The sequence below is a fragment of the Suricata suricatta genome, chromosome 5 (genome assembly GCF_006229205.1).
Source record: "Suricata suricatta isolate VVHF042 chromosome 5, meerkat_22Aug2017_6uvM2_HiC, whole genome shotgun sequence".
In the NCBI taxonomy this organism is placed as follows: Eukaryota; Metazoa; Chordata; class Mammalia; order Carnivora; family Herpestidae; genus Suricata; species Suricata suricatta.
Window position 1 is genome coordinate 23830690 of NC_043704.1, and position 24295 is coordinate 23854984.

At 33.3% G+C, this 24295-nt stretch overlaps 1 protein-coding gene and 1 long non-coding RNA gene across 3 annotated transcripts in view; one reads left to right on the forward strand and one right to left on the reverse strand.

Moving 5' to 3' along the window:
- NCAM2 (neural cell adhesion molecule 2) overlaps window positions 1-24295 on the reverse strand; it is a 500345-nt gene that overhangs the window by 163504 nt on the left and 312546 nt on the right. For both annotated transcript variants that reach the window (XM_029939114.1, XM_029939115.1), the window contains exons 6-8: window positions 20135-20252; window positions 8856-9016; window positions 6363-6508 (exon numbers count right to left, since the gene is read on the reverse strand). In XM_029939114.1, coding sequence (XP_029794974.1) covers window positions 6363-6508; window positions 8856-9016; window positions 20135-20252 — 425 coding nt within the window. The remainder of the gene's footprint in view (window positions 1-6362; window positions 6509-8855; window positions 9017-20134; window positions 20253-24295) is intronic.
- LOC115291597 lies at window positions 580-6679 on the forward strand. The gene is made up of 3 exons (XR_003908550.1): window positions 580-618; window positions 6409-6444; window positions 6649-6679. It is a non-coding gene; the product is annotated as an uncharacterized LOC115291597 (long non-coding RNA).

A 24295-nucleotide genomic window follows, 5' to 3' on the forward strand; every position in this document is an offset into this window, starting at 1 on the left:
TTAAGAATTGCCCATAACTACAACCAAAATGCATTTCTTAGGTTTGATAAAAAGGTATAAATAAAATTCATCGTAAAAGCCATAAAAAAACAGCTGTAAAAATTTTGCCCAGTTGTACAGCTACTTAAAAGATATATAAAAGACACATACATACTGTCTTTCATACTTAAAGACGATGCTATAAATATGCCATCATATTTTAGTTTTTCATTTCACGAGAGCATTTTTTATAAAGGATAGGTATTTGAACCTCTATATCTCTCTTTTTTAAATAGGTAATTGTAAATTTGTTCACATTATTTTGGTATTTTTTTCTTTTTTAAATGTGTATTTTTGAGAGAGAGAGAGAGTGAGGGGGAGAGAGAGAGAGAGAGAGAGATCGATCCCACATGTTGAGGGAGGGGCAGAGAGAGGGAGGGGACAGAGAATCCAAAGCAGCCTCTGCACTGAGGGCAGAGGCCCAGCAGGGCTTGAACTCACTATTTGTGAGATCATAACCCGAGACAATGCCGAATGCGCAATTGACTGAACAACCCAGGCACCCCATCATTTTAGTACTTTCTATTTAAAGAGGAAAAAGGAAGTTGCAAATCTTACATTTTTACCTGTAATACAAAGGTACTGCCAATTATACCATTTTTGTTTTGTTTTGTTTTTTAAATTAGTCTAAGCAATTTCTACCAGCCTGGAGCAAATTGAGCGGAGATTTTTTTTTTTTTTCAGTTTATTTACTTAGTTTTGAGAGAGACAGAGAGAATGTAAGCAGCGGTGGGGCAGGGAGAGAGGGAGAATATTAAGCAGGTCCCACACTGTCAGCGCAGACCCCTTTGAACTCACAAACCATGAGATGGTGACCTGAGCCAAAATCAAGAGTCAAAAGCTTAACTGACTGAGCCACCCAAGTGCCACAAGTGGAGATACTCTGAGGGGAGTAGACCTACTTTCCAACATGCGTGAACACAGAGGGCAGTGAGAAGAACAAGTCCATTTGGGTCTGTGATAGCGCGGAAAAATATGCCGAAGCTGTATTTGTAGCCTTGTAAAAGTTCACTTACGTACTCAAAGTTGATATTTTGGTTGTGAATTTTGCATAATTCAAAATTGAATTTTCATAAGTAAAAGACTGGATTTTTAATATGCTTTGATTTCATCTCCCCTTGTAAATTGTATGCACTGTAAAGCTGGAAACTTTTCACTTCTGCATTCTTTGTGCCTAGCATGGTTCACGCAAACAAACAGTTCATGCGAACAGCAGTATATGTTGACAGTTATTAAATGATTTGGGTATGTGATAAAGAAAACAGTCATATAAAATCATATCATTTTAAAGATTATCTTATTGCTTACATTTTCTGCAATTTATCTTTTAAAGAAGTCATATTTGCTTTAGAGTTAAGAAGAAGAGAAACACAGAAAAAGTTAATGTAATCTTCACATTTTTATATATAAAAGATCTAAGAATTTTTAGTGGAGTTTGTCATGGGTTGTGAAACATTCACTTCTTTACCCACTGCCTTTCATTAGAAGATTTATAAATAAATCATTTTTATTTTTAAATTTTTTTAGTGTTTATTTATTTTTGAGGCAGAGAGAGACAAAGCTTAAGCGAGAGAGGAGCAGAGAGAGGGAGACACAGTATCTGAGGCAGGCTTCAAGCTCTGAGCTGTCAGCACAGAGCCTGATGTGGGGCTTGAACCCACGAACCACAAGATCATGATCTGACCTGAAGTCGAAAGCATAACCAATTGAGTCACCCAGATGCCCCAAATAAATCATATTTTAAAAACTGAAAATGTGCATAGGTCCAGAGCTATACATAAACAATAAAAAATAATATCTTAAAGCATAAAACAATAATATACTAATGAATCTAGTCATGTAATATTAAGTATATGCTGAGATATTTATAATGTCTTATTTTGTTCAAGGAGTTGTATGAAAGAACTGCCTATCTTTATTATTGTCAGAAATCCCTTTGACCTGGTATTTTAATATGAAAGAGCATTTTAAGTATCAGCCAGAGCAGAGTGCCTAAATTCATGGAGAAAATTGTTCACCATTTCTATACTATTAAAATAGAAAGGAACATTTTGGTACAACTATGACTTTTGTATGTAAGTACAAAACTAAATGTTAAACTATTTATATTTAGCATTTTTAAACCTTAAATTCCAGTTTAAATATATCTCTTCGAAGTAACAAAAAGCAATACAGACTCAAAAGTCAGTTAGGTTGCTTTCTTTGACATAGAAAGACACATTTTTCAAAATTAATGTGAAAGAACAGAAAATCCTATTATTTTAATATCAAAGTTTTGAATTGAACTAGACTCAGAATTTAAGACTAGACTTTCATATTTCACTTTAGCAAAAATAGGAAGAAATAATTTTGAGGTTAATCACTCCACTTTACTCATTGGGTATATTTGCATCATTTTTAAAGGACCCCTCGGTATTAAGGACTGAAACTAAATGAGTTTCTGTTACGATGATTTGTAAACTCTTTAGCCATTACCTAATAAGGAAGCATATTTATTTACTGGAGGGAAGTGCTTGGATCCAACAACAAGAGGATGGAGAATGGGTTCTGTCCCAGTAAGAATATGTTTGAATGTGCTCCACTTCTCAAGATTTCGTAATGAAAGTTGGCATCATGTTAATTCAAAATATGTTTGATATAAAAACAGTATTTAAAAGTGTGGTATGTGTACCAGTGATGGAACACATGTTAAGTTTACTGTGATTTCAAAAAAAATGTTTATTTTATTTAAAAATTTTAAAGTTATTTATTTATTCTGAGAGTTGGGAGGGGTAGAGAGAGAGAGAGCCGGGGGAGAAGGGAGGGTGTGGGAGAAGGGAAAGAGAATCCCAAACAGGCTCCGCACTGTCAGTGTAGAGCCCTATGTGGGACTCGAACTGACAAATCATAAGATCATGACCTGAGAGGAAACCAAGAGTTGGACAAGACTGACTGAGCTATCCAGGTGCCCCAATAATTTCTATGTAATAGTTTTATAATTATTTTAATGATATTTTAAACATATAAGTAATGTATAATGATGCTTTTGATTCCACGGATATTTTTGGTGAGGATTAGAATGAATGAAAAATTAATTTAATTTAAAGAAAAAAATTAAATATCTAACAGTATAACAGAACACATTCATATGGAAAAGAAAAAAATTTCACTGCCAAAGGACTAAAGTTCGAGAAATTCTGCTTAAGACAGTTATAACTTATTGCTATATGTTTCAAATAATGTTTATTCAGTATAGGGTGGGATTAATTTCTAGTAGAGAAAGGCCTATAATTTACCATGCAGGACAAGTATAACTAGAATAAAATAATTATAGAGTCTGTATCTTAAGAGTGGATGAATGTCACATGTGAAATATCATCTCCCAGACAATATCAAAAGGACTTCATAATTATTATATAAAACATTCTATACTTATAGATGGGAATGCATGCTGCTATGTTTACCATTTTGTAAGAATTCTAGAAGTCACAATCACTCCCTGTAGATCTTTTTACTTCCATTTACTCTTAACATAACAAGTAACAATATTTTTCTTTAAAATCTTGAAAAGATACCAGGTTTATCCTATGAATCTGAAATCATATTTTGAAAATTTATGGACAAGGCACCGTTAAGTAATCTTGCTTTATAACATGTAGCACTTTTGTCTTCCTATTTAATGACCTGTTTAGTCTTTCTGACAATGTGAGTCTATTGAGAATCAATGTTTATTGGTATGTAATGTGGGAGTTCTACATGGGCCTAAAAGAAGGCAAAAAATGAATCACTTCCTAGAGAAGAAAATTGGGCGGTGGGTGAGAGATAAGAAGAAAGACCTAGAGTGCAAAGAAATCTCTGGTATTTCTGGTCCTGATTTTGTGTCTTTTGAGAAGAAAGACCAGCCTTCTTTAGCATAAGAATCTATCCTCATCCAAACTAGGAAGTTAGAGCCCTCATCTGCATTTTCCTGCAGAGACAGAGATTGACACCCTGCTCTGTGCGGACAGCTTAGAGTCTGGAGCCTGCTTTGGATTCGGTGACTCCTTGGCTCTCTGCCCCTCCCCAATGTGTGCTCTATCTCTCATTCTCAAAAACAATAAACATTTAAAAAAAAAGAGTTCAAATAATATTGCCAAATGGCAGACCTGAATTTCAAACTAAATATATCTTACTTTGAAGCTTAGCACAACCATTGTTTTTGAATTTTGGCTGTTGAAGAAACTAGTAATGTTAGGAGAAAGGCTTACTACCCAGGAAATAAGATAAGAATATTAAAATAATTCTTGAGAAATGTCATGATAATTTCTTTATCCACTGGATAAAAGTTGCATTGGAAAAACAAAGCATGTATGGCTTTCTATAATTGTTTTGTAGCAAATAAACTACATTAAAAAAAAACATGAGTAGTTTAATAGGGAAAGTTCTTTTCAAATAAAACTAGTGGATTATTCTTCATAACGACTAGAGAAGAAATTTCTGTATATAGTTTTGAGTGGGCTTGGAGTATAAAATAAAATATCACAGCCTTCTGGTTAGTTACTAACTTTTCATTAATAAAATAACTGAATATAATGTATCTCTCATTTTTGCGATAGACATTAAGGAAACGTATTAAATGATGAGTACACACTATCTTTAAGATGAGAACTCCTAGGAATTTTAGAGTGGACAGGAAAATAATAATAAAAACATGAGTTAGGAATATGATGGTATAATTAATAAGAGTATAGATATGAAAATGATTATTCTTGATAGTGATCTTTTCTCAAGTAATATACTAAACTGACAGAAAAACAATTATCTACAGTTTTATATATCTAAAATATAACTTCTTTAAGATTTGGTGACTGTGTCATAATATCTATGATTTCCTGTTAAGAAAATTTTAAAGCAAATTCTTTATCATTTCTTTTGACTGGGTTGTCAAAAGATATTTTATAGATTTGATATTCAATTTGAATATACAAAATAAGTAAATCAAAATAGTATAATTATTACCAAAAATGAGATAATGTCTTAAAAAATGCCATCATTTGGGGTGCCTGGGTAGCTTGGTTAGTTAGGTGTCAGACTCTTGGTCTTGGATCAGGTCTTGGATGGAGGTTTGTGGTTAGAGCCCTGCATTGGACTCCACACTAAAAGCGCAGAGCCTGCCTGAGATTCTCCCTCTCTTTCTCTCTTTCTCTCTCTCTCAATCTCTCTCTCTCTCTCTCTCTCTCTCTTTCTCTCTCTGCTTCTTCTCTGCTTGTGCACACTCTTTCTCTCAAAATAAATAAATCAATTTAAAAATACCATCATGAGGAGAAAATGAGATAAAGAAATGTGATATATATATATGAATACACATCATACATATAACATTATATATGAAACATACATATATACATATCCTATATATGAACACAATTCTTGCAAAGAGTAAATTGTAAATAAATAAGGAGATCGGTGTTTTGTCAAATTATGGAGTTAGCATGTTAAAAATTGCATAATGAGTTGGAGGAACAGAAAGTATACTTCAAATAAGGTGGTTTCAAATTTTTCTGCTATCAATGTTAGTAAGTCAAATATTTCAGAAATGACTATGTTTTCCAAAATCAAATTAATGAAAGGTTAAAGAGTTTCTCTTCAATACTGAGAAAAGAGATCTAAGCTTAATCTTACCTTCTTTTAGATGTGTGAAATGTCAATTCCATCATATCATTAATTCGCTATCTTTTCTTTCTCTTTCACTTTCTTCCATACTTTGGGATTTTATATGAGTAATTATAAAAAATAACAATATTGAAAATCTATTCATTAATTTCTTAATAATCTGAATGCAATCTGGTGACAGGCCACCAATTTATATGGGAATGACAATTGCCAGAATGCTGTATTGCGCTTCCCTTTCTTAAATTCTAAATTATATGAATGCAGAAAGCTAATGTTCTGCTACACAAAGACAATTCTAAAGAGTAAAGAGTTAATAAGAGCCAGAATCTGGTGAGTATGAATGACTTTCATTTTCACAACATTGGGTACTGGAGGGGGGATGTTAAAATTGCAATAAGAAAGTTTACAGACTCAAAGTATGCCCAAAGTCCATGTAAGCAAACTTGAGAATATCAACAACCCAATATTTTGTGGCTTAATGAAAAACATCTTTAAATATCATACTTCACATTTTTCTCCTCTGACCTTATTTTTAGGATGACTGTAGTGGAGTTACCCTTTCAAAAATTAAATCATCTCGTATATTCCTATAAGTTACTTGGTTGGCTGGAGTCCAAGGTGAGATATAATAATAGGCAAAACTCTGAAAATACACTGGTATTGAAAATCACTATATATTGAGTTCCTGTTACCTTATCTCCTTCAGAAAACGTGACGCCGTCTATTGCTCTTTTCCAGGTGATTTCTGGAATGGGCTCCCCTTCGGCTTCACATGTAAGTGTGACTTGACCATTCTCATGTGTAGTCTCATTTTTAAGCTGTATTATGTGAGGCTGTACTGTAAAGAATGCATACATTACTCAATCTGCATGGGAGGAGAATATTACCATTCAGACGTAAAAGCCATGGTGGGCTCTTAAGTCCGTATTAGCAGTCATCAACTTTGTAGTAGTTCTACCAGCATGCTTTGCTTTAAAGGACTGCCAAGAGAGAGCTGAACACACAGGAGAAAAAACTTTAGAAAATAATCCTGAATGGTTATCACAAAAATAATTTGAAGTGGCCTAGAAACCAGCATACAAATTATGATTCCTGTCAAAATGATGCAACTTAAAAGACAATTATTTTTTTTTCTTCTCTTAAAGCTACAAAATTAAAATTTCCTTTTTTAAAGCCACATGGTACCTATGTTTCTGAGTGTGTGTGTGTTTGTTTATATGTAACATCAACTTATTTAGTGATTATCTCTTAAGCTCTAAAAATGATCTCATCAAAGAAGGGAATGATAATTGTATCTTGAATATGTACAAAGTATAATTAGTCACAGTATTTAAAATATTTATGAAATAAGCATATATAAATGTTATTTTCTAATATTCCAATTGATTTATTTAACCTCAGTTTATTTTAACAATATTTTAGGAATTATCACTAATCATCATTTCTTTGTAATAATGACTTCAATAATGAGAAAAAAGTCTACTAATTTAAATTATTTTTATATTAAAAACTATGTCCATTCACAAATTTACATGATACCATAAAGCTTTATAATTGTAAAACTATATTTGCATTTCTTATATTTTGGTAGAACATAAAAGATATAAAAGCTAACATTTTTTATTTCAGAAAAAGTAACAGTTTATTTAATCTTTAAATGGAATTAATCATGGACTATAAATAAGTTGTTTTTAACCTTAGAAAATTAGGTTCCTACATCAGAAATATGGCATATGTACTTTTTACCAACTCAGTGTTTACTCTATTGGCTTTAATGGATTTACGTAGACTTCTATTATATATATTTGATTTTGTTTCAAACACAATACAAATTTGTTCAGCGTTACCATACAAAAGTGATTACAATAGCAATGCAGCATATCATGCAGTATGTTCTTTTAGAAAAAATGAAAGTTATTATAAACATTCTTTTATTTATTTTTTCTCACTTACTGCCAGCCTAATAAAAAACAAGTAACTATTTAATATTTCATAAGAGCTCTTTGATGCAAATTGAGAATATCTACCCTTTGGGATATTCTCAGAAACTACCATTTGCAATTAATTAATTTATTTTTATATCGAGTTATATTTAGTGTAGGTTTTAAAGAGAACAATCCTGTTAAGTGAGGAATAGTGTTAGAACAAGATAAGGGTTTCCTATAATTTCTTTTTTTTTAATGTTTTTTATTTGATTTTGAGAGACAGAGAGAGACAGTGTGAGCAGAGGAGGGTCAGAGAGCCTGAAGCAGGCTCCAGGCTATGAGCTAGCTGTCAGCACAGAGCCTGACGTGGAGCTCAAACCCATGAACATGAGATGTGACCTGAGCCGAAGCTGGACACTTAACCAACTGAGCCACCCAGGCACCCCCTCTCCCCTATAATTTCTAATAGTTTTAAGTTTATTTAGATTTTCCTCTGCATGAACCATGGTCCTTCTTACTCCTAAGGAATTTTCCTTCTTTTCTTTCCATGATCTTTATTGTGAAAGCATTTTGATAACAGTATTTTTGAAGTGGAGAAAACATATTAAATATTATTAGTGCATTTAATTTTAGTATTATGCTTTTTAAAGACAGTGATATATTCTAAATACACTTGAAAATTTTCTTTTCTTCTTATCAACATAATGGAAGCTAAATCAATAATAGTAATTTAAAACCCTTACTACTACTACTTTTTGTAAGTTATCTCCTTTTTGTAAGTTCCCCAAAGAAGGCAATATAGCTTTTGTTAAATATGGAAGATATGTATGTTTCCTTTTAAAAAATGAAAAAGGAGTATTTATTTATAGTTACATATCAACATTTCCTAATAATAGCTTTATAGGGGTGTTGTTTTGAAGTATAATAAAAGTAAAACTAATCTCAACATGTGACACTTAAAGATTTATGAAGACCAAACCATATTACATATAAATTGTAATAGATCCCAGTATATGTAATTTAAGTGAATTTTCTTCCATCTTCTGTTAAGAGTCAGCCAACATTTTATAAGAATATACATGTATCATTTCATGTAATTCTTAAAATAATTCTATCTGGTAGCTACAATGCTAAAATATATTTCAGATGAGAAATCAGATTTAATTTTGGAAAGTTAGTGACATATAAATGACAGAGTAGAATTTGACTCAGACCTCCCTCTAGCCATCACAATTTTAACCACTATGCTATAATACTTACCAAAGACCTGGAGGAATGCCTGTTTTTCATCTTCTCCTGCTTTATTTGTGGCCCTGCAGATATAAGGACCCCCATCACTATTAATTATGTTCCTGACAGTGAGTTCTGTATTGCTTCCTTTCAATATGTATTTTTCATTTTCTTCAATGACCTTGCCATTCCTAAAGAAGAAAACAGAAGTTGATCTTCATAAATCTGATTTCATAACTCAGAAGGAGATTGTACTCAATTTTTTGATCATTCATTCCCAATCATTTCATGGCTATTGATAGGCAAGTTTATATTTCAATCACAAGTATACTTTTAGTGGCTCAGGGAAAACTCAATTACTAGGCATTAAAATTATACTTGAAAATTGCTTTGAATTTAGAGATGAGAAAAACTTTTGAGTTATGCTGAAATCTTAACATTCATTTTAGACAAAAAAGCACATTGGCTCAATTTGTACTTTATTAGCAAAAACATTTTGTTTTGCTGATCTTAATTTCATATACTCTTTTTATGTTGGTGAATCAACATACATTTATTTACTAGGTCCCTAGGACACATTTAAGATAGTTTCTATGGCAATATCCTTTAAAGAAGTTTCAAAGTAAATTCAAATTAAATACATTACCAATTTATATTGCAAATAATTATTACCAATAAAAGGGTAAAATGAAACAATTATTTACACATGTTAGCAAAATTATGCTGAATATGATTATTTAATTCATGAATGAGAAGAAATAACTTCTCTTAGATATGTTTCCTCTTCGATGTCAATAGTTTTCAATATTTTCCAAGTTCTTACTCAACTGAAATAGTCTTAACTCTCCTCCAATTCTAGTTTTTGTTGTCAGTTAAAACATTGTTTTCAATTTTTTTCTAAAATACCTGTACTAAAAAACATTAAGAAATTATAGTTTATTTATTTTTGAGACAGAGAGAGACAGAGCATGAGTGGGGGAGGGGGAGAGAGAGACACACACACACACACAGAATCTGAAACAGGCTCCAGGCTCTGAGTTGTCAGCACAGACCCTGACGTGGGGCTCAAACCCATGAACCGTGAGATCATGACCTGCGCGGAAGTCAGACACAACCAACTGAGTAACCCAGACCCCCCCACACTAAAAAATATTTTAAATATACTTAAATCTTAAGTAATTTCTTCAATTCCCCTTAAAATGTGTGAAACCTTCTTGTAATGTATATTCTCTTCCATTAAAGCTTATTCTCTTCATTTACTCTTCCTCCTCCTTTTGTATTTCTTTGGCTTTCCTTCTATATTTCTCATATAATGGTATTTTGAATGATTGAATTGATTTTAAGATCCACAGATGTAAAGCTTTAGGGTCTGTCCTCAGAGGATGCGGTATCTATTTGTCCACAGAAGTTTAAATTAAAAATAAATCTCTGAAAAATTATTAAAACAATTTCCTAGAATGAGAGAACATTTCTTCAACACACTAAATGATCATTCCAGTGAATTCTTGTTTCACTTTCCAGGAAGCTATGGCACATATCTTATTACAATACTTATCTTTCCATGACTCAAGCATCTGTTTTTCTGGTTTCTATTGATATCTCTAAAGATATCAGGAAATGTGAAAAAAATTCATAAGAAGATTGAGTGCAAACATAAGGTTTGCAAATGCATGTATATATATATGTATATATGCATATATATACATATGTGTGTATATATATCTGTATTTTATGTATTTTAATATTTTTATGAATCTGAACAATAAAACCAAAATGATACTTTAGCATAGAGCCTTCATAGTAATTAGTGATACAATATATTTCTTACAGTAGCCAATAGACAATATTAATTTGTGTAAAAATAACAATAACAATAATAACATTACATGGAAGTTTAAACAATTTGTGATTTGTAAGATACTTTTCCTGTAAATTCCACCTGGTTAAAAGCTCACAATTAGTAAATAGATGTCCATTTTCCCTCCTGCCCTCATTGAAAGATTAGAGAATAAAAATTTTAAGTATAATTTTCCGACCTCTTAATTCACAGATGAAGGAACCTAGGTTTCCACAGTAATATAAGTAGCAGATTAACTAAATTCTAGTGTTATTTCTGATAAAAAGAGTTATTTCTCTACCTCATGTAAATATTGTGCTAAATGTTTAAGGTACAGCAAATGAGAGAGACATGGCTACCTATCATGATGAATTCATAGTATGATTTGCAGTAACAGAGGATAAGTTAGACTCCATTAATGAATTTATTCATAATGTCTTGTATGTTAGTTGGGGGTAAGAGGGATCTCATGTAGTAGGAGAAAGAACAAAAGAAGATGATTAAAACACTTGAAGTTTTCATGGGGAAAAACAATTATGATTTAGGCTTTGAAGTGGACGGGTAGATCTGGAATAGATTTAGAAGAAATCAGTATATAAAGACTATGTTCCCTTCAAGAACTCAATTTAAAAATATAAGCAAGGGAATAACCAAAGTAATGGTTTCTTAATGCCTCTCCTAACAAACGTGTGATATGGAATATATTTGTTATGTCAAGTCTACTTCTGAGGAATGCCATGTGTGCAAAAGACTCTCAAAGAATTCTCATGGAATTCTAGAAGCCCATATTCTGAAACTCAAACCACTTTTCTAATTACCGCTTTTCTAGGCACAAAAAGTATGTATGAGAATTCCGGAACTCGGGGAAATAATAAAGGGAGGATAATTCCAATTTCTACTGCAATGGAGTAACTGGGGACCATATTTACCCTCCCATTGTAAACAGCAAAGAACATCAGACACAGATTAAATAACAATTTCCAAACACTTATCAGCAAGTAGCTCAAGACAGTGACCTAAGAAGACCATCATAGCCTTCTACTTGAAGAGAGTCTCTAGGTTGCAGCTCACAAAGAGAGAAACCAAACACAGATAGGGAGAGTTCTCAGTTGGAAGTGGTTAAAGTAGCTAGAATTTGTGGTTCAGTGAATGTAAGAAAAAAGAGCTACACAATAAAGACAGTAGACAGACCTGCAATGTGTCCTCAACCAATCTTTCACTGACTACAGATCAGTGATTGCATGCCAGATCTTCCAAGGACAGGGAAAGAACCATTGGAAAAGATAAAAGACAATAAACTCACAACCAGGAATAGTTGGCAACTCAACCATCCAGTGTAGAAAAGCTTCCTAAAATGCAGAACACTAAGTCATCTCATTAGAAGAACATTACTTCAGTAATGGAACCATGTTAATGCTAGACTGAAGTTGCTCTGGATCCACTGAAAGAGCCTAAAAGCAACCCTCAAAACATCAAAATATTCCCCAAGTTATTTATTGTATCTAAAAAAAAAAAAAACCGTAAGAGAATACAAGAATACAAAACCTCCAGCACTCCAAAACATCGAATCCTTAATACCTGCACCCAACCAAAAATTACCAGGATAGTATACAACTGGGAAAATATAGCACATAACAAAGAGAAAATTCAATCAATTAGAAAGATCAACAAATGACACAGATGATAAAATTAAGAGAAAATACTGTTAAAATAACTATTAGAATGCATTCTGTATGTCCAAGGAAGTAAAATACAAGCATTGTAAGATAAGAATGGAAGAAAAGAGAGTCTTCTATCACAGAATGCATAATAAATATTGAGTGAATGGAGAAGTGGTTCAAGATGTGGTGTAGAAAGACTCTGAACTCAACTCCTCCCATGGACACCCCAATTTTCTTGCTATATAGGGATGAAATTTCCTGGAAAGTACCTGGAAACTAGCTTAAGAGCTTCTCAACAATAGGTAAAAGGGCTACATTGAGACAGGTAAGAGAAGCAGAGACTTGGCCTTGCCCAAATCCCTACTCTCAGCATGGAAAGTCAGAATTTGAGGGTATCTCACAAATTTGGAGTTTCTTCTTGAGGAGTGAAGGGTTTGTACCCTGTATCAGCTACCCCAACCCTTGAGACCCACCCACACTGGAGAGATGAATACCCAAAATATTTGACTCTGCAAAGCAAAAAGGCTTATATCCAAGGCCATGCAAAAGGCTATGGGAAGTGGAAAGTGTGTTTTCAAAGGTCTTATAAACACTCACTCATTTTAAGAATCTACCAAAAAAAATGCAATTTGGAAAGCACCTTTCTATATGCAATGGAGATTCATTAGCTAATCTTCCAGAATGTGCTGGAGACACGGGGATCTGGTAGGGCTTTCTCTCGAGGAGATGATGTTGGTGGGCACCATCTTCGAATTCTCACTCAACCTTGCCAGTGTTGTAGGGATTCTCCACCCCTGTGCTCTCCCATAGTCCTGCTGCAGCTGGCTGGCTTGCCCTGGTCATGAGCTCTGCCAGTCTTACTATTTCCAGTTGGCTCACTCCTGTCCTGGCTTGCTCTGGGCTCTACTACAGTCTCTCTAAAGCCAGCAGGCTCACTCTGACCACATATTATGTACCCTTAGGCCTTGCCATAGCAAGCTGAACATTCCTCCCAGGGGCTCCACCTTATTAAAAATAAATTAGGCTACACAGATAAGCACAAATGTTTAAGAGTCAACCAAGAACTTGGGCAAGGCTGAATGGAAATTCTGTTATGTACACAAGGGCACTCTTTCTAGAACAGAAGAGGTAGCTCTTGCACTTAATACACAGAAACAAAAATAAGAAGAAAAGGAAAATGAGAAAGCAAGAATATACTCTAAAAGAAAGAACAAGATAAAACCCCAGAAAAGAAAAAAAAAAACCTTGATAAAAAGGAGATAAGTAATAAACCCAACAGAGGGTTCAAAGTAATGGTCATAAAGATGTAAGCTGAATTGGAAGAATAGATGCACCCAGGGAGAAATGCAAACAAAGAGACAGAAAATGTAAGAGAGTATCAAATATCAATAACTGAATTTAAAAAAATACACTAAAGAGTCTCAACAGCAGTTCAGAGGAGGCAGAAGAACAGATCAGCAACCTGGAAGATAGGGCAGTGGAACTCACCCAAATAGAACAACTACAGGAACAACAATAAAAAGGGAATTTTAAAAAGTGAAGATAGCTTATTGGATCTATGGGACTATATCAAGTGGAATAACATTCACATTATAGGGTCCCAGAATGGGAAGAGAAAAATAAATGTATTAAAAACTTGTTTAAAGAAATAGCGGCTGAAAATTTAATCAACTGAGGGAAGGAAAGAGACCTCCAGGTCCAGAAAGCACAGAGGGTTTCAAAAAAGATGAACCTAAAGAGATCCAATCCTGATACATTATAATTAAAATATCAACAGTTAGGGGTGCCTGGGTGGCTCAGTCGGTTGAGCGACTGACTTTGGCTCAGGTCATCATCTCACAGTTCGTGGGTTTGATCCCTGCATCAGGCCCTGTGCAAATTGCTAGCTTGGGGCCTGGAGCCTGCTTCCGATTCTGTGTCTCTTTCTCACTCTGCCTCTCCCCTGTTCATGCCCTGTCTCTCTCTGTCTTTCAAAAATAAATAAATGTAAAAAAATATCAACAGTTAAAGGAAAAGAGAAAATCTTAAAGATTGCAAGAGAATAACATGGTACATATAAAGACTATCATGTAAGTACCTATAAGACTATCACCTGGGTTTTCAGCATAAACTCTTCAGGCCAAAAAGAAGTGTCATGATATATTCAAAGTGTTGAAAGGAAAGACTGTCAACCAAGACTATTCTACCCAGAAAGGCTATCATTCAGAATAAAGCAGAGACAGTTCTCCGGGCAAGCAAAAGATAAGGGATGTCATACCACTAGACCTTCCTTACAAGAAATGTTGAAGGTACTTCTTTAAGCTGAAAAGAAAAGGCATTAACTAGTAACAAGAAAACATATGAAAGTAGAAAAGCCAAATATACAGTAAAGATAGTGGATTAACCACTTAAAAATGTACAATGAAGGTGAAAATACAAATGTGAAATCAACTTAACAAATAATTGGATAAGGTATACACACACATGAAGGATGTAATATATAACACCAAAAACAAAACATGTGGTGGGGGAATAAATATCTATAGAGTCTTTAATATGTATTCAAACTTATGTTGCTATTAACTTAAAATAAAGTGCTATACAGTTAGTTACATGTGAACCCTAGTAGATACACAAAGGATAATGGGAAAGTAATCTAAACATAACATTAAAAAGAAGTATCAAACCACAAGGGAAGAGAGGAAGAGAAAAAGAAAGGATCAGAGAGGAACTACAAATCATTCCAAAAACAAGGAACAAAATGGCAATAAGTAAATAGCTATCAATAATTAATTACTTTACCTATAAATGGACTAAAATTGTCCAATCAAATGATAAGTGACTAAATGGAGAAAACAAGACCTATTGACCCACTTCAGATCTAAGGACACACAGAGCTTTAAAGTGAAGGGATAGAAGGATGCCTGTGTGGCTCGGTTGCTTAAGCACCTGACTCTTGTTTTAGGCTCAGGTCATGATCCCAGGGTCGTGAGAGATGGAGCTCAGTGTCAGGCTCCATGCTGGCATGAAACCTGCTTAAAAATTCTCTCTCTTCCTCTGCCCCTCACCCCAACTCATGTGTGCTCTCTTTTTCTAAAATAAAATAAAAATGAAAAAATAAAGTGAAGGGATAGGAAAAGACATTCAATGCAAAGGAACATGAAAACAAAGCTACACTTATATCAGACAATATGATGGCTTTAAAACAAATACTACATAATATAACAAGGAAGGGCATTATGTAATGGTAATAAGGTCATTCCAAACAGATGATATAACATTAGTAAATAATTATGTGCCCAGTATAGGAACACCTAAGTATATAAAGCGGGTATTAACAGACCTAAAGGTAGAAATTGACAGCAATACAATAATAGTAGAGGACTTTAATACTCCATTTACACCAAGATATCTATCGTCCAGACATAAAATCAATAAGAAACATTGGCCTTAGACAACACATTAGACCAGATTGACTTAATAGATATAAACAGAACTGTCTATTTAAAAGCAATAGAATACACGTTCTTCTCAAGTGACATGGTACATTCTCCAAGATAAATGGCATTAACCTATAAACAAGTCTCAATAAATTTAAGAAGATATTTCACACCCGAAGCATCTTTTCTGACCACAAAAGAAATCAGTTTCAAGAAGAAAACTGGAAAAATTCCATAAAAAGGAATAGAATATTGCCATTTGTGACAATACCAATGGACCTTAAAAGTGTTACGCTAAGTAACATATGTCAAACAGAGACATATAAATACCATATGATTTCAATTACATGTAGAACCTAAAAGACAAAAGAAGTTAAGAAACCAAACAAAACAATCTCATGGATACAGAGAACGGATTGGTAGATATCAGAAGGGAAGGGAGTTGGGGTGTGTGTGAAATGAGAAAAGGGAATCGATTGTATGGTGACAGATAGGAATTATACTTAACTGTGGTGAGCACTTTGAAATGGATATGGAAATCAAATTATGATTTGAAACTAATAATGATCTGAAACTAAAAATGCTATATACCAATTTGCCTTGGAAATAAAGTCCTCCACCAAACTTGTAGAGATAAAAAATAGAATGATGAAAAATACTCTGGCAGATCTGAGAGTAGATTAAACATTGCAAAAGAAAAATATTAATGAACTTGAAAATATATCATTATAATTTAGTAAACTTGAAGACACAAAAAATTAAAAACAGAGAAAAAAGGACTTGAAGCTCTATCTGGTATCATTTTTTTCCTAAACAAAGTCCTTTAATAATTTTTAACAGTGATATAATGTTGATAAATGTATAAACACATACCAGAGCTTCAAAATACATGAAACAAAACAGAGAGAACTGAGAACAAAAAACAGATAATACTTATAAAATTATTCAGCATATAGAACATATGACCAATATTATTCAACCCGCTGACCTGTTTGGCTTTTAGAGACTGTCCATATAAGAGTGGAATATATATTCCTTTCAAATGCACACAGAACCTTTAAAAATATAGATCATAAAATGAGACCCAATAAATTTAAGCAAGTTGATATGACACAAAATATGTTTTCTGACAATTAAGAAGTTCAGTTAGAAGCTAAGAGCAGAAATATATATGAAATATACTCAAATATTTGGAAACAAATCAACAACACTGTAAGTAATCAATGTCAAAAATAACTACCAGAACAGAATTGAAGGAGCACTTGCACCCCAATGTTTATGACAGCCTTATCAATGATAGCCAAATTATGTAAAGAACCCAAATGTCCACTGACTGATGAATGGATTAAAAAGTTGTGGTATATATGTAAAATGGAATATTACTCAGCAAGCCAAAAAATGAAATCTTGCCATTTGCAATGAAATGGATGGAGCTAGGGAGTATTATAGTTAAGTCATTAAGAGAAAGAAATACCATGTGATTTCACTCATATGTGGAATTTAAGAAATGAAACAGGAACATACGGGGAAGGGAAAACAAGAAGAACACAAACCATTGAGAGACTCTTTAGGATAGAGAACAAACTGAGTGTGGACAGAAGGAGGTGAGTGAGGATGAGTTAAATGGATGTGATAGGTATTAAGGTGTGCCCATGTGATAAGCCCTGGGTGTTATATGTAGTGATGAATCACTAAATTCTACACTTGAAACCAATTTTACACTATATGTTATTTAACTAGAATTTAAATAAAATTTTTGAGAAGAAAAAAAGTATAGCAAGAGAATACAATAAATGACTTAGACCTATAAAAACAAGTGACATGAAATGGACACATTGCTGGAAAGATACACAACACCAGAGACCACTAAAGACAAAGGTATTACTGGAATAAATCCAGGTCTGTGAAAGAACTTGAATTTGTAGTTAAATCTCTACACAAGAAAAGTTCTAGCACAGGTTGGTTTCACTGGAAAATCTTCCAAGTATTTAAATAAAAAATAAGTATTATATACAAACTCTACCAGAAAAATCAAAGAAACACTTTCCTAACTCATTCTGAGTCCAGTATTTCCCTGATACCAAACATGTCAAGAATAAGAACACAATAAAACAATATCTCTCATAACCATGAATGTGGCAATTTCACAAATGAACTGCATAGTGACTCCAGCAATGCATAAAAAGGACAATACAGCATAGTCAAGTGGGTGTAATCCAAGGAATGCAAAATTACTTTAACATTTGGAAATCAGTGGAATTCACTCATCCATTGGGCTAATGCTAAAAATCCATATGCTATTCTCAACAGATGTAGAAGAAACATTTGAATGGATGAAGGGAGACCTGTCTTATAGTAGCTGCCCTTTCTCCTACTTTAGCTTTCATGTCACCAAGTGCTCCTGATTACCTTTGTGAAAACTTATTTTTTTCCACTGTTTGGTCCTCTACTATTGCCCTTATTGGCTTCACTTATTTTCTTTGGAGACATTGTCTCCGTGCAACAGGTAGTGTGGGTCAGCCTGTGGAACAGCCCAGGTTCTCGCTGGGCTGGTGCCCTACATTACCTAATGGTTATAAGATTTTTATTTTTTAGCAAGGATAGCATGATTATATCTATGGATATCAAGGATAGCATGACATAAATATGTCAAAATAAAACTTCTAATACTAATTTTAACTCTGTCAATGTCACTACTGTATATTTCCATTCTCCCATTACATATTAAATATCAGAGAATAGAACAATTATTATTTACACCATCAGAGAGATTAAACTAATGCCATATGAAGATATAAAAATAAAAATGTAGATTTAAATGACTTATTATGTTAGCCTCTGAATCTGATTTATTCTAGCCTGTATGACAATTATGTTTCCACTTAAGTATGAGAATTTTAAACAAATGTTGAACTTTAAGACGGAAATTTAAACAGAAGGAAGTCTCTCTGGAAAGATACAATGCTGAGAATGAGATTCTAGAACAATATTTGTTCACTGTAATGAATGGTCCAAGAGCTTTTCTGTGCTGTAATTAGATGTAATATTGACTCTTTAAGATACACACTGGAAACTAGAAGTCTCTGAGACACGTGATCATTATCTGGGTTAATATGTAAATGTTTGATGTGTAATCCTTTTAAAAATACCAACAGTGGGGCACCTGGGTGGCTCAGTCAGTTAGGCGTCTGACTTTGGTTCAGGTCATGATTTTATGGTTTGTGGGTTCGAGCCCCACATTGGGCTCTGTGCTGACAGCCTGGAGCCTGCTCTGATTCTGTGTGTGTGTGTCTATCTCTGCCCCTCCCCTGCTTACGCTCTGTCTCTTTGTCTCTCTTAAAAGTAAACATTAAAATTAAAAAAAAAAAATACCAATTGTATGTTACAAAGAATTTAGTGTTTCAAAGAACATCTAAAAACACCTATTTAAAGAAATATCTTATTTATTGCTACCTGCTATCTTAAATGGATAAAGGTTTGAAACTTGTAGAAGATCAGTAAGTGCTCAGGAAGTGACAGAAAAAGACAGAATTGGATTGCAATTATTCTTCTTACAATAGTGTTTTTTTTAAACCTATTCCTTACAATTGGCCTTTTTTTGACAATATGGAATATATTTTTACTAATTGTTTTTTGTGATTATTCTTATACTATTTGGTTTGTGAAGTGTAGAAGAGATTCTATAAATACTTGTAGCTACTTGAATTAATAACTTGTATGAATTTATGAGATTGTACCTCTGTAAAGTTTTATTGTCTCCCTCTTATCAGTTAGAGACACAACCTAAAAGAATGAGAACGTTGATATCTGTTTGATATTAGTAAAAATCAAGTAACATTTAATGATTCTAAATATATATATATACATATATATATGTAAACTTTCAAAGAAGGGAATTAGGATAGATTGTTTATTCATCTGATAGAATAATCTTTTTAAAAATGACATTATATTTATGGAAATTAAACTGCACATAATTAGCTTTTTTCTGAATAATACAGAATGTAAAAAATATAAAATTACATTTAATAAAATCCACTTTTTATATATATACAACAGTGGCACCATTAATACTAGCATCCCTATTTCCATATACTCTCTAAGAGTAATATTAATGTGATTGAATCAGTTATGGGGTCCGGGGTCCATTTTGGCCTCAAACCTGCCTTCTAGAAAGAATAACCAGTGCAATGGGTGTGGTCTTTGACCTTGGGTTAAATCACTCTGTTAATCTCTTTTACAATTTAACCAATTTAACTAAAAACAAGAGTATCGTAAACTTTGACTTAACCTCCAAAGAATGATTTTATTCTCCATAAAATAAGATCAGAAATATTTTTCCTTGAGATTGATTCTGGACACAAGCCAGAAGGGTACGTGTCTGTAACCTACCTGTACCAGGAGATGGAGGGCTCGGGGGAGCCAGAGGCCCTGCAGGAGAATGTCATCTCTTCTCCTCTCTCTGCTGTGGCATTAAAGGGTTTCTGAGGCATTGTGATTGCTGGCGGCACTGAAAAAAAGAGATGAACTTGGATTAAACAGAGATGAAAAACATTTTATATACACCATTGGGGCTTTCATAGAGGTATGTTTTGCTGTTGTTCATTTTAAGCTTTAAAACTTTATAGTTTACTTTGGTATTTATAGCAACAGGACTGACTTGGTTGCACAGGAAAATAACTTTAAGCCCAATGATCTGCATGCCATGTCCAATAATGAGATAATTCATTCTAATGCTCTTGTACTATTTTTAATCTATCAAACTAAACAAGGAAGTAGACATTTTAACAAATTTATATATATACTTTTATGAAATATTTCTCAGAAAAAGACAGACAATACTGTCCTGACTTACATCAATACTAAGATCTACTTGGAGCCTAAATGGATTTCCTATTTGAGTTCTCTTCGGTATATGTAATTCTATAAGCAATTATTCACTGCTTCAGGACAGGGCTTTCAAATTAGGTGTCAAACCATAATGTTCTTTCTGATTAACTGCACTTAATTTCTTCACACAACTATAGAACATTTTATGAAGGAAAACTGCTCAAGCCATAGAGAGTATGAAATAGATTTTCATGAACAATTCAATTTTTAAATTAAGCTTCCCCAATTTCTAACTAATTACATTGCAAAAACTGTATATGCTGCACATTTTGGACATGTTGAAACTGTTACTAAAATGTAATGTTTGCAATAAGCAAATCAATAACATTCATAATAGAAGCCTAATTTCAAAGTACAGCATAAATTTTTATTTAATGCACACTTTTATGATTTTCAATTGAATATGACAAAATGATGCTCCTAAAATTAATTATATTAATAGAATTGTCTTTTATATATCCTAAACAGCATGACCAGAGAGGCATTTAGAAGTGTGGTAACAACCAGGGCCCTTGTGTGACTTAGTCTGTTAGGCTCTGACTTCAGTTCAGCTCACAATCTCATTTGTGGGTTCGAGTCCTACATCAGGCTCTGTGCTGAGAGCTCACAGCTTGGAGCCTAGTTTGGATTCTGTGTCACCCTCTCTCTCTCTGCCCCTCCCCTGCCCCCACACTGTTGCTCTCTGTTTCTCTAAAATAAATAAATATTAAAAAACAAGTGTGATAATAACTAAATATCTCTACAATAGCATTCAGGTCTGCATCGATGCTGTATTTTTGGCATCGATGGTGCAGATTGGAACTGATATGTATCTTAGCAATTAAGCACGATAAATCAAGTTTCTGCCTTTATGAATTTAGATACAAGGCACATGATTTGATGTGCTGCCTCTAAGTACTATAATAATTATAAGTATTAGAATAGGATGTACTTTTTTCAGATATTAACTCTGCATTGTAAATACATTGAAATTTAACCTTATCTATCTTGCTTTCCTTCGTTTGCAATTATGGAAAAGAACACTTTATTTTATTTTTTTAAATTTTTAAGCGTTTTATTTATTTTTGAGAGAGAGTGAGAGACATCATGAACAGGGGAGGTCAGAGAGAGGGAGACATATAATCCGAAGACAGGCTCCAGGCACTCTGAACGAGCTGTCAGCACAGAGCCCAATTTGGGACTCAAACCCATGAACCATGAGATCATGACCTGAGTCAAAGTCAGACGCTTAACCGACTTAGCCACCCACGTGTCCTAAGGAAAAGAACACTTTAATCAAAATGCATTGCCTTTCATTTTGTTATAATAACAAATGCAGTTGCAAGAACACTATGACTATTTTTATTACAGCAATAATATTTAACCCATTAAATAATTATAATAAAATGTACTCTTTAATAGAAACTCTCTAGAACAAAGTATTTGTGTAAATAGAAACACTTCCAATTGGAGAATCACATGCTCCAATTCTTGTCCTATTACTGTTACTCACTTAGACAAACTTTATTCCTTATCATAATTCTTTTCTGTAAACTGAACTGAATATGCTGGATGATCTGCAAGAATTGACAGATCTTACTGTTTACATTTTATGATACAGTGGTTTTACTAATGAAATGTGTGTTCTTACTTAGAGTGTGGATTTGTAGAACAATATTACTATTGCATATTTATATAGTACGCCTTTGAAGAGTAATTCCAGAACTATTCTGAAGAATAATAGCCTCAAACCCTGCAGAAGTGTTTGCTACTTCTGATGCCAAATGGTGCAGGGAATTTGTTAGCCACTGTGTTAGATTATACAGGACTTTTATGCATATTATCTTTGGTTCAGAATTTGCTACTGAGTTGGATTAAGTAATTTTAAGAGGAATTAAAGTTATATTTCATCCAAATTTCTTATTTCACAAGATCCATGTTTAGAATATTTTTCTACTTTATTTTACCTTCTTAAAAATATTTTTTGTATTTGACTATATCTTAAATATCGAGTTTTAATAACGTTACAAAGATTGATATTGTGTATATTAAGTGGTCAATCCTTTCTAGTAGGTTTTGGTTTTCATTCTTCAGCCTCAAGACACCTGAGGATGTGTAGGGAAGTGGCTCCAGAGCTCTCACTTATACAGGTTCTGGTCCCCTTCATGTTCTCGTCGGTGGCTGCTTGGGCACCAAAGATATCATGAATTTGATAGCCTGATCTCCTTTCATCAAAAATGGCATCCAGCAGTTCCATATGTCTTCTGTGTCTTGCAGTCTTTCTCTACACACTGCCCCTTAAATATTTCCCAGAAGATGAAGAGCATTGTACTAAGCATGGAATACTCATGTGGTTCAAGTTGATCAGAAGCAATAACCTCTCCAAATGGATTCAGGAGAAGGAAAACAACCGCCCAATCCCCAATCACCAGCACTGTCAGGAAGGCTACTCTTTTATAACTCACTGATTAACCAGATCTGGCCAAAATGTATATCATCAAATAAATTCACATGTTTATCTTCTCTCTGGCAAAATTAAGGTGCCTCACACCTCTCACTTTTCATTGGTTCTGGTTATTTGCAATAACCCTTCATTTTATATTTATGAGGATAGTCAATTTAACATGCTACTTGGTGAGAATAACTTTTCTTTGGAACTCAAGACATACAAAATTTTAACAAATACAAAATGTCAAATGATTAACATAAATAAAAGCTAATTAATTGTATAATTTCATTTTGAAAAAAATCTAGCTTCTTGATCATAGCAAACTAAGTGTTGTAGTCAGTTCTTTTCAAATAAACATAGCGGTTTCTAATGTGGAGTGTTAGTATACTTGTTACTGCCTTGCATAAAATCTAATCAATCTTCTTTCATGTACCTGATTGAGAATTGGCAAATAATTGATGGGCATAGGCATATATGTTCCTAATTTGTGCATACAGTAAAATAGTAATATAATTATAATATCTGTTAAATATTGAGTTTTAAAATCAAACCTATCTGAGTAAGAGTTTTAGCTGATAACAGATTATAAGATACTTAGGATCAAACTGTCCCATTATATTGATTAAAGCAAAAACTCAAGGAAAATATTTACATTGGCATCTGAAATACCACTCTTAGTAAACTCTAATATGAAAACAATTCTGAAATTTAGGCAAATAAATATCGCTTTCAGTGGAATGAATAAAAATAATACAAAAATGTTAATGAGATTTTCTATATTTTGTTCATTTTTTTGTGATTTTCTATATTTTCCAAATTTCACCAAATAAATCTGACTTTTATGTTCTTTTAACTTTACTTTTAAGGTAAATCACATTCATAGGTTCTAAGGTAAAATAAAATTCAGAGATAAGCAAATTCTCGACCTTACTCCTTTCCTTGCTAACCACTTGATTACTTGCATTTTTATGCAACTATTAGCACAGATATTTTATGTTCAGTTCTTCCTTCCACAGATATCCCCTATTCTGTACCATGCTTCTTTTCTCAAATTAATAGTGCATGTAAAGAATATATTCATGTCACTATGTAGAGTACTTCCTCACAGCTGCTCATATTGCACTGTCTTCTACCCTGTGGATAAACTATTGGCCACATGTTATGTCTTCAGAGAATATCCAAATATTTTTCTACTGCAATCTTACCTATGGCAACCAATGTACCACTTAATTATC